General features: G+C 42.1%; 1 protein-coding gene and 1 long non-coding RNA gene across 4 annotated transcripts in view; one reads left to right on the top strand and one right to left on the bottom strand.

Moving 5' to 3' along the window:
• Positions 1–10,000, bottom strand: part of LOC123509476 — a 288,130-nt gene that overhangs the window by 3,752 nt on the left and 274,378 nt on the right. For all 3 annotated transcript variants that reach the window (XM_045263787.1, XM_045263769.1, XM_045263779.1), the window contains exons 6-8: positions 7,590–7,698; positions 4,649–4,803; positions 1,250–1,379 (exon numbers count right to left, since the gene is read on the bottom strand). In XM_045263787.1, coding sequence (XP_045119722.1) covers positions 1,250–1,379; positions 4,649–4,803; positions 7,590–7,698 — 394 coding nt within the window. The remainder of the gene's footprint in view (positions 1–1,249; positions 1,380–4,648; positions 4,804–7,589; positions 7,699–10,000) is intronic.
• LOC123509488 overlaps positions 1–10,000 on the top strand; it is a 191,713-nt gene that overhangs the window by 62,198 nt on the left and 119,515 nt on the right. The window lies entirely within an intron of this gene.

Here is a 10,000-nt window from a genome sequence, read left to right as displayed (position 1 = left end):
TGTGTGTGTGTGTGTGTGTGTGTGTGTGTGTGTGTGTGTGTGTGTGTGTGTGTGAGTGTGTGTGCGCGTGTGTGTGTGCGCGTCTCTCTCACCAGCTGCTTAGTTTCCAAAGGGCACTAACATCTGGCGACCTTCTCTCTCTCTCTCTCTCTCTCTCTCTCTCTCTCTCTCTCTCTCTCTCTCTCTCTCTCTCCGACCATCAGCTGGCCTCGGACACAGCTGGCTCAGTTGTTAAGACTCGGAATATAGTGAAGGGTGAGAGAAAAGTCCATTGAGAGAGAGAGAGAGAGAGAGAGAAGAAGAGAGAGAGAGAGAGAGAGAGAGAGAGAGAGAGAGAGGAATAATAAATGAATGAAGATATGATTCGAAAAAAAGTGAAGGAATAAAAGAAAAAGAGAAAAAAAAAAAAAAAAAAAACAACAACAACAACAACAACAACAACAACAACAACAACAACAAAGTGGAGGAAAGTGGAGTGGATGGACATTTCCACTTCAATCTCCACTACAAATAAGTACAAAAAAAAATCCACTTGAAAAATAGACGAAATTGGTAAAAAATAAATGGATGCTGAAAACGTGTGTGTGTGTGTGTGTGTGTGTGTGTGTGTGTGTGTGTGTGTGTGTGTGCGTGTGTGTGTGTGTGTGGAGTGAAGTGGAGTGAAGTAGCTTGACATTTTAACCTCCACCACAAACAAATGAAAAAAAAAAAACACAGAGGAAACACAAAATTTATTAAGTGGATAAGCGGAAAAGTGTGTGTGTGAGTCCCGTTTTCTTTAAGTTAGGACAAAAAAAAGGGGAGCGTCGCGCCTTGAAATATGGTGAGAGAGTGAAGGGAGACTGGCTAAGGGGGGGGAGGGTGGTAGATGGAATAAATTAGGTAGTTTGTGGTGATATTAATAATTGGTGTAGAGTTGTAGAGAGAGAGAGAGAGAGAGAGAGAGAGAGAGAGAGAGAGAGAGAGAGAGAGAGAGAGGGAGAGAGAGTGGAGTGACATACCTACTTTCATTTCCTTTCCTTTTTTTTTCTTTTCTTTCCTTCCCTTCCTTTCAATTTCCCTTTCCCTTTGATTTATTTCCTTTTCCTTTTCCTTTTTCCTTTCCTTTCCTTTCCTTTCCTTTCCTTTCCTTTCCTTACTTTCCTTCCCTTCCTTTCAATTTTCCTTTTCCTTTTTCCTTTTCCTTTTTTCCTTTTCTTTTTTCCTTTTTCCCTTTCCTTTTCCCTTTCCTTTTCCCTTCCCTTCCTACCTGCTATGATGTGGAGCGTGATGGAGGCGTGGCGAGCATTGGCAGGATGACACGTATAGTTTCCTGAGTCGGTCCTGCCCACTGTCGCCAGGGTGAGAATGCTTCCATCCTTTGTTTTCCTCACTGATACCTGTGGAGTGGAGACAGGTGTGAGAAAGTAGGCACACACACACACACACACACACACACACACACACACACACACACACACACACACACACACACACACACACACACACACACACATATACCAATCTTCTCTTTCTCCTCTATATCTTAATTTTTATTGTTGTTTTTCTTGCTTCCTCTTCTATAAATGAAATAAACAGGGAGATAAAGTAAGAGGAATAAGATGGGTGTGATAAAGTAATGTAGATAGAAGAATGGAATAAAGCAAGGGTAATGAATGACAGAAAAAAAGAGAAGAAAAGAGAGAAAAGAAGGAAAAAATAAAATAATGGATGATTAGGAAATGTTGAAATTATACTTATAATTGGATAAAAGGAAAAAGAGAAAAAGAGGAAAAAATTAGACAAAAAAACACGTGATTGGAAAAAGAAACAGAGAAAAACGTGACAAATAAGCGAATTGCAAATAAGGAATAACAAAAATAATTAGCAAATGAAAAAAAGAATGAAAAAAAAAACAAATAATTGGAATAGAAAAATGAAAAGAAAGAAATGATTAAACTAGAAACGAATAAGAGAAAAAAAGAAAAAAAAACCTAAAATGAAAAAAAAATAAAAAAATGAAAAAATAATTCAAACAATCAAAACCAGGTAGACAATAATTGAATCCAGGTGTGATGAGACAGGTAAGCAATTAAGACACAGGTGAGAGAGACAGGTACGATAAAACAAGGGTTGAGTCTTTCCACGTGTGAGTTAGGGCAGGGAAGAATAAAACACGGCTACTGGGAGGTTAATTAGCGAGTCTCAGGTGTGCAAAGGTGAGACAGTGTTTGATGGGTGTGATAAAGAAGAAGAGGAGGAGGAGGAGGAGGAGGAGGAGGAAGAAGAGGAGGAGAAGGTTAGGTTGATGTGTGAAGTTATAAAGGAGGATAATGTTTGTTTGAGAGAGAGAGAGAGAGAGAGAGAGAGAGACTATAGATGGAGGAAAAAATTAAAGGAAAATGAGAAAAAAGAGAAAATAGAAGAAAGAGAGAGATAAGGAAATAAAGATGAAAAAAGATAAAGGAAAAAAAGAAGAAAAATACAAGAAAAGAGAGAGAGAGAGAGAGAGAGAGAGAGAGAGAGAGAGAGAGAGAGAGAGTAATGCAATCTACCACCATCACAAAGCAGGAGAATTTACCACTATGCCTTCTCACCCTCCTTCCTCATCGCCATTGTGTGCCTCCTCCTCCTCCTCCTCCTCCTCCTCCTCCTCCTCCTCCTCCTCCTCCTCCTTCTCTCATAATCCTCCTCCTAATCCTGCTCTCCTCATGCGATTTGTTCTTCCTATGTATGAGAGAGAGAGAGAGAGAGAGAGAGTCCTTAAAGCAATAATATTACAGTCACGAATTGAGGTTATCGTGATATTGGTGTTTTTAGGGCACTTGAAATGTCTTTATTACTCTCTCTCTCTCTCTCTCTCTCTCTCTCTCTCTCTCTCTCTCTCTCTCTCTCTCTCTCTCTCTCTCTCTCGCTCACGACTTTTGGCAGTTTTTCTTTATTTATTACTCGACTTGTTTTGAAATTCTGTCTGAGTGTGTGTGTGTGTGTGTGTGTGTGTGTGTGTGTGTGTGTGTGTGTGTGTGTGTGTGTGTGTGTGTGTGTGTGTGTGTGTGTGTGTGTGTGAGTGCCTTCCTTGCCTTACTTTGTCGTACTAACTTTGCAGTCTTCAAAGGAACGCACGTTACGTCAAAGACACTTAAGAAAATATGGCGACTTGACACGAGACGAAGAAAAAAGAAAAGTAAAAAAAAAATGAGAACACTTGCTTTTAGAACGATAATCTTTAGAGAGAGAGAGAGAGAGAGAGAGAGAGAGAGAGAGTGAGAGAGAGAGAGAGAGAAACACCAACAGATACAAAAATAAGAACGAAAGATATATGAAATGAACACCACAGAGAGAGAGAGAGAGAGAGAGAGAGAGAGAGAGAGAGAGAGATTTTTCACTATCCCAAATCAAAGTAATGTACTGTAACCCCCACCTCTCTCTCTCTCTCTCTCTCTCTCTCTCTCTCTCTCTCTCTCTCTCTCTCTCTCTCTCTAAATAATTATGATATGAAAATACAGGTTCAGTCCATTACTGGGAGAGAGAGAGAGAGAGAGAGAGAGAGAGAGAGAGAGAGAGAGAGAGAGAGAGAGAGAGAGAGAGAGAGAGAGAAGTTTGTTGATGGAGGAATGAATGAGTAATGCTGGAAGAGGAGGAGGAGGAGGAGGAGGAGGAGGAGGAGGAGGAGGAGGAGGAGGAGGAGGAGGAGGTGATGGAAATGACTGCTTATAGAAGGAGTGATGTGTAGAGAGAGAGAGAGAGAGAGAGAGAGAGAGAGAGAGAGAGAGAGAGAGAAAACTAGGTAGGAAAGAATATTTAGAGAATCTTTGTTATTCCTTTCGTATTCTCTCTCTCTCTCTCTCTCTCTCTCTCTCTCTCTCTCTCTCTCTCTCTCTCACCCAAAACACTAGAAACAAAGAAAAACGTGAATAAACAAAACAAACACAACATAATTTAAAACATCCTCAAATCATATAAACATAACATTTACATAATATAAACACAAACTTTAATTAAACAACACAAAACACACCTTAATCAACCACACACACACACACACACACACACACACACACACACACACACACACACACACACACACACACACACACACACACCTCACACATGTGCTAACTATCAACATTACTTTACATTATTACTACTAAAACATCGTCACTTTACACCACACCACCACTAATTCCCCTCTCATACCACCACAATCACCACCATCACCACTCAAACACCTACCTTACCTTACCTTACCTTACCTTACCTGTCTCGCTATTTACCCTATCCTACCAACATGATCACCACTAATCACCACTCACTCAAACACCTCACTTCACCTCACCTGGGCTAGCTTACCTGTCTATTAGTGTCATAATTAGTCATTGCTGTGTTGTGTTTTTGTCCCAGATTTAGCTAACTCTGTGATTCTTTTAGTGAACTGGCAATCAAGTGGGCCTTTTTTCATATTTTTGTTGCCCTAGACCCGCTTCTCATCTTACATGAAAGAAAATACAGACATACAGACATACAGACGTACAAACACCTCATGTTACCTGTTTTTTACCTGTTAGTGTCGAGGTTTATCATGGCTCTGTTATGGTACCAAATATACAGACATACAGACACACAGACATAGAAACACCGCATATTACCTGTGTTACTTGTGTCACCTTACCTGTCTATTGGTGTCAAAGTTAATCATGGTTCTGTTGTGGTACCAAAACACGTATTCCGGAGCCTGTGTGTGCTGGCGAAGGGTGCAGTTTAAGATCACAGCGCTGCCTTCCTGTACGTATCTCTCTGGCCCTCCTGCGATCTCAGCCGATGCCTCTGTTTTTGGGGAAAGACGTGTGTTTGATATTGTACAGGGAATAGTCTAAGATCATAGTTTTGCCCTCTTTTTGTTTATACCATGTGGGCTTTTCACGGGAATTTATGGGCTAAAGGGGATGCTTTTTGGGTTACCTCCTATCTCAAAGCCCACCCGCTAGGAAACCATTGCCCCGAGTGAGGAAGCCCAACCTGCACTCGGACCGTAGACATATTTCTCTGGCCCTCCTGCGATTTCTGCCGATGCCTCTGATTTTGGGGAAGGAAATGTGTTTGACAATCTACAGGAAACAATTTAAGATCACCGTTTTGCCCTCATGTACGTGTCTCTGTGGCCCTCCTGGAACTTCTGCTAATCTAATAATTTTCAAGAGTTAAAAAAAGACTCACATTTCTTCCTTAGCTTATTAGTTTTAGTTATTCCTCTCACATATACACTTTCTGTCCACTCTCTCTCTCTCTCTCTCTCTCTCTCTCTCTCTCTCTCTCTCTCTCTCTCTCTCTCTCTCTCTCTCTCTCTCCTTGTACGTGTCTCTCTGGCCCTCTTGCGATCTCAACCGATGCCTCTGATTTTGGAGAAAGAATAAGTGGGTGTGTTACATTTGATATTGTACAGGGAACAGTTTAAAATCAGTGCTTTCTTGTACGTGTCTCTCTGGCTCTCCTGCTATTTCAGCCGATCCTTCTCGTTTTAGAGACAGAATAATGTTACCTTTGATACACTGGTGTTATTTTGGGAAGTTTTAGATGTGCTAGAGTGTTATAAGTGAATAGATAGAGAGAGAAGAGTGTGTTAAGTGTGTTAATATAGTGATGAATAGAGAATTTAGTGTGTTAGGTGAGTTTTGGAGAAAATTAGCGTGTGTTAGTGTTATTTAAGAAAGGTTCAGACGTATTACAGTGTTAGAGCAGACAGAGAGAGAAGCATGTGTCAGTGTGTTACTGAAGTAAAGAACAAAATTTAGCGTGTTAGGTGTGTTTTGAATTAGTGTGGGATTAGATCAAATTAATGTCTTATTTAGGAGAGTTTAGTGTGTTAGAGTGATAAAGAATAGTGAAGTTAGTGTGTTTTAAAGTTAGAGAAGGATAAGTGTGTTAAATTATCGATCAGTGTGTTATTTAGGAAAAATTGATAGTGTGTTAGTTATAGCGGAACAGAGAGAGAGAGAGAGAGAGAGAGAGAGAGAGAGAGTGTTAGTGTGTTAGTGTGAAAGTGTGAAGGTCTATTTTTATCTTTCTTTTTCTCACTCTCACACACTTGGTCACTTACATACATCAAAATTTCACGTAACACACACACACACACTCTCTCTCTCTCTCTCTCTCTCTCTCTCTCTCTCTCTCTCTCTCTCTCTCTCTCTCTCTCTCTCTCTCTCTCCTGTACATTCCTTCATCTTTTTCTTTCATCATTCCTCCCTTTTACTTATACACTCAGAAGGAGGAGGAGGAGGAGGAGGAGGAGGAGGAGGAGGAGGAGGAGGAGGAGGAGGAGGAGGAGGCGGCGGCTCAATGGTTATAGCCTTGTTCCTGGCTCTGAGTGACCGTGGTTCGATTCCCGCTTACCAAGAAACACAATATCAAATAGAAGTTTATTGCTTGACTTCATATTGTTGTGTAGAACCATTTCCTCCTCCTCCTCCTCCTCCTCCTCCTTCTTCTCCTCCTCCTCCTTTTCCGACTCTTAAATGGTGGGAAGGATGATTGCCTCTCGTTTTTACCTCCTTTTATTCCTCCTCCTCCTCCTCCTCCTCCTCCTCCTCCTCTATCTCTTCTTTCTTCTCTTGTCAGGTATTGCATCTCCTCTTCCTCTTCCTGTTTTTTTTTCCTTTCTCTTGTTGTAAGTCTTATTTCAATTGCTCCTCCTCCTCCTCCTCCTCCTCCTCCTCCTCCTCCTCCTCCTCCTCCTCCTCCTCCTCCTCCTCCTCCTCCTCCTCCTTCGTCTTCTCTCCTCCTCCTCCTCCTCCAATTCAGCATTCTCTCTCTCTCTTCTCTCTCTCTCTTGTTACTTACTGTCACCTCTCTCTCTCTCTCTCTCTCTCTCTCTCTCTCTCTCTCTCTCTCTCTCTCTCTCTCTCTCTCTCTCTCTCTCTCTCTCTCTCTGTCAGTTCCTTCTTCTTTCTCTCTTCCTTTCTTCTCAGTTTCCTCTCATCATTTCTTCTATTCCTTCCTTTCTCTTCTCTTTCATCTACATTTATTTTAATCTTTCTCTTCCTTCAGACACTTATTTTACTGTGTTTCTTCCCCTCATCATCTCTCCCCATCATCTTTCTCTTCTTTCTTTATCCCTTTCTCCTCTTTTTCATCCATTCTTATCATCCATTTCTCATTCCCTTTCGTTCAAACATCTCTTTCATTCTGTCTCTTCCATCTATCATCTTTTTCTTCTCTCCCATCCTCTTCTCTTCTTTCGTCTCCCTTTTTTCTGCTTTTTATTTCATCTTCCTCCTCTTCAAACATTTCTTTCACTATTTTCTTTCATTTCTCTTTTCTTTCTCCTTTCACTTCTCTTCATTCATCTCAATTCTCTTCTCTCTTATCCATTTTCATATTTGTTTAATTCTTCTCTTCTTTCAACCTCTTCTTCTTCTTCTTCTTCTTCTTCTTCTTCTTCTCTTCTCTTTAGTTCCTTTATTCTTTCTATATATCTCATATTTTCTCTCTCATTTGTATGTATTTATGGATCTCTCTCTCTCTCTCTCTCTCTCTCTCTCTCTCTCTCTCTCTCTCTCTCTCTCTCTCTCTCTCTCTCTCTCTCTCTCTCTCTCTCTCTCTCTCTCAGTACTCACGTGTAATGGTGAGTGTTGAGATGAAGGTCATGGGTGGGTGGGTGGACAGTTGACACATGTACTCTCCTGCATCTCTGGCCTGGACGTACCGCAGGTGTAGAGTCCATTGCTGTTCGTGGAGAGAGAGAAAGTTACGTTAGGTTAGGTTAGGTTAGGTGTTTTTACATTGAAATTTGTGTACCATTAGACCATTTTATTGGCATTAGGAAGGGTCTATGGAGGTCAGAAGATTAATGGTCACAGTCTTCACTATTTTAATCCCTTCAGTACTGGGACGTGTTTTTACCTTGAGATTTGTGTACCATTAGACCATTTTATTGACATTACGAAGGGTTTATGGAGGTCAGAAGATTAATGGTCACAGTCTTCACTATTTTAATCCCCCACATGAGTTTCTGAAGCTGTATGGTTTTGTTTTATTTGGGTTTGGTGTTGACATCCTCCTCCTCCTCCTCCTCCTCCTCCTCCTCCTCCTCCTCCTCCTCCTCCTCCTCCTCCTCCTCCTCCTCCTTGTCCTCGTCCTCCTTCCTCTTCCCAATCAACTTTGCTTTCTTTTCGTTATTTTTCTTTTCTTTACTATTCCTCCTTCTCCTTCTCCTCCTCCTCCTCCTCCTCCTTCTCCTTCTCCTTCTCCTCCTCCTCCTCCTCCTCCTCCTCCTCCACGATGAGGAATGAGTGTGGTCTTGTGTCTTTCCCAAGGGTGTCTTATATTCGTCTGTGTGTGTGTGTGTGTGTGTGTGTGTGTGTGTGTGTGTGTGTGTGTGTGTGTGTGTGTGTGTCTGTGTGTGTGTCTGTTTAAACAAAGGCTCAATTTCCTCAGCCAATCACGCGAGGGAAAGATACACACACACACACACACACACACACACACACACACACACACACACACACACACACACACACACACACACACACACACACACACACACACACACACACACACACACACAGTCTTCATTTCACACTCTCTCTCTCTCTCTCTCTCTCTCTCTCTCTCTCTCTCTCTCTCTCTCTCTCTCTCTCTCTCTCTCTCTCTCTCTCTCTCTCTCTGCTTTCCATTTTACGTCATATTTTTGCTTCTCTCACTTCCTCACTTCTCACTCTCTCTTCCTTCCCTCCTTCTCTCCCTCCTTCCCTCCTCTCCTCTTCCTCCTTCCCTCCCTCCTCTCCCTCCTTCCCTCTTCTATCATCCGTCTTGAGCTGAGGGAGGAAAAGATGCTAAGATGTCACTCTCTCTCTCTCTCTCTCTCTCTCTCTCTCTCTCTCTCTCTCTCTCTCTCTCTCTCTCTCTCTCTCTCTCTCCATCCTTCTCTCCCCTTCCTTCTTCCTTTCATAACTCTTTCTTTATGGTTCTATCCACTGTCTCTCTCTCTCTCTCTCTCTCTCTCTCTCTCTCTCTCTCTCTCTCTCTCTCTCTCTCTCTCTCTCTCTCTCTCTCTCTCTCTCTCTCTCTCATTTTTTTTGCCTTTATTTTATATTCTTCTTTTTCTTGTTTCATCTTTAGTTTTTCCTATTTCTCTTCTATTTTCTCATCTCTTTTCTCATTTTCCTTCATTTATCATTTCCTCTCTCTCTCTCTCTCTCTCTCTCTCTCTCTCTCTCTCTCTCTCTCTCTCTCTCTCTCTCTCTCTCTCTCTCTCTCTCTCTCTCTCTCTCTCTCTCTAATCCTTCTATTAACCTGGATTCTGTAATAAGACTAATTTAATATTCATCACACCTGTTAATTGTTTGTTACCTGTGTCATTATTGTTATTATTATTATTATTATTATTATTATTATTATTATTATTATTATTATTATTATTATTGTTAGGAAAGGAAGGTGAAATATTGAAAAGAAAATGTAAAAGAAGTGAGAGAGAGAGAGAGAGAGAGAGAGAGAGAGAGAGAGAGAGAGAGACTTTTCCTAGTTTATTTTTTTCCTGTCTGCTTTTTTCTTCTCTTTCCTCCTCCTCCTCCTCCTCCTCCTCCTCCTTCTCTACCTCCTCCTCCTGCAATCCTACACAATTTTCCCTGTCCTCCTTCTCATCCTTTTCAGCATTTCTCCTCGACTTTTTCCCCTCTTTCCCTCAAGTTTCCCTCACTCCCTGGGGCAATTAGGACGCCTGGCTACTCCCTCAGGGGCGGCGACGTCCTTCTGAGCCCGCCTGCCCCGTGGAACCCTTAAGGGGACTGGGAAATAGACCCTTTTGGGGGGTGGGGCAGAGGGAGAGGGGAAATATCAGTAAGGTTATTTTAGTATGTGTTGTACTCTTGTATGGGGGGGTGGGGTGAGGGGAGGTGAGGGGTGAGGGGACAGAGGTGAGGGGTGACAGAGATGGGCTGAAGATGATGGGAAGTGATGGGGTGAGGGGAGAGAGGTGAAGGGGTAGTGAGGGCTGACTGATGGGGTGACGGGTGAGGGGACAGAG

This window comes from Portunus trituberculatus, chromosome 3 (genome assembly GCF_017591435.1).
Source record: "Portunus trituberculatus isolate SZX2019 chromosome 3, ASM1759143v1, whole genome shotgun sequence".
Classification (NCBI taxonomy): Eukaryota; Metazoa; Arthropoda; class Malacostraca; order Decapoda; family Portunidae; genus Portunus; species Portunus trituberculatus.
This window is presented reverse-complemented; position numbering and strand designations above follow the sequence as displayed.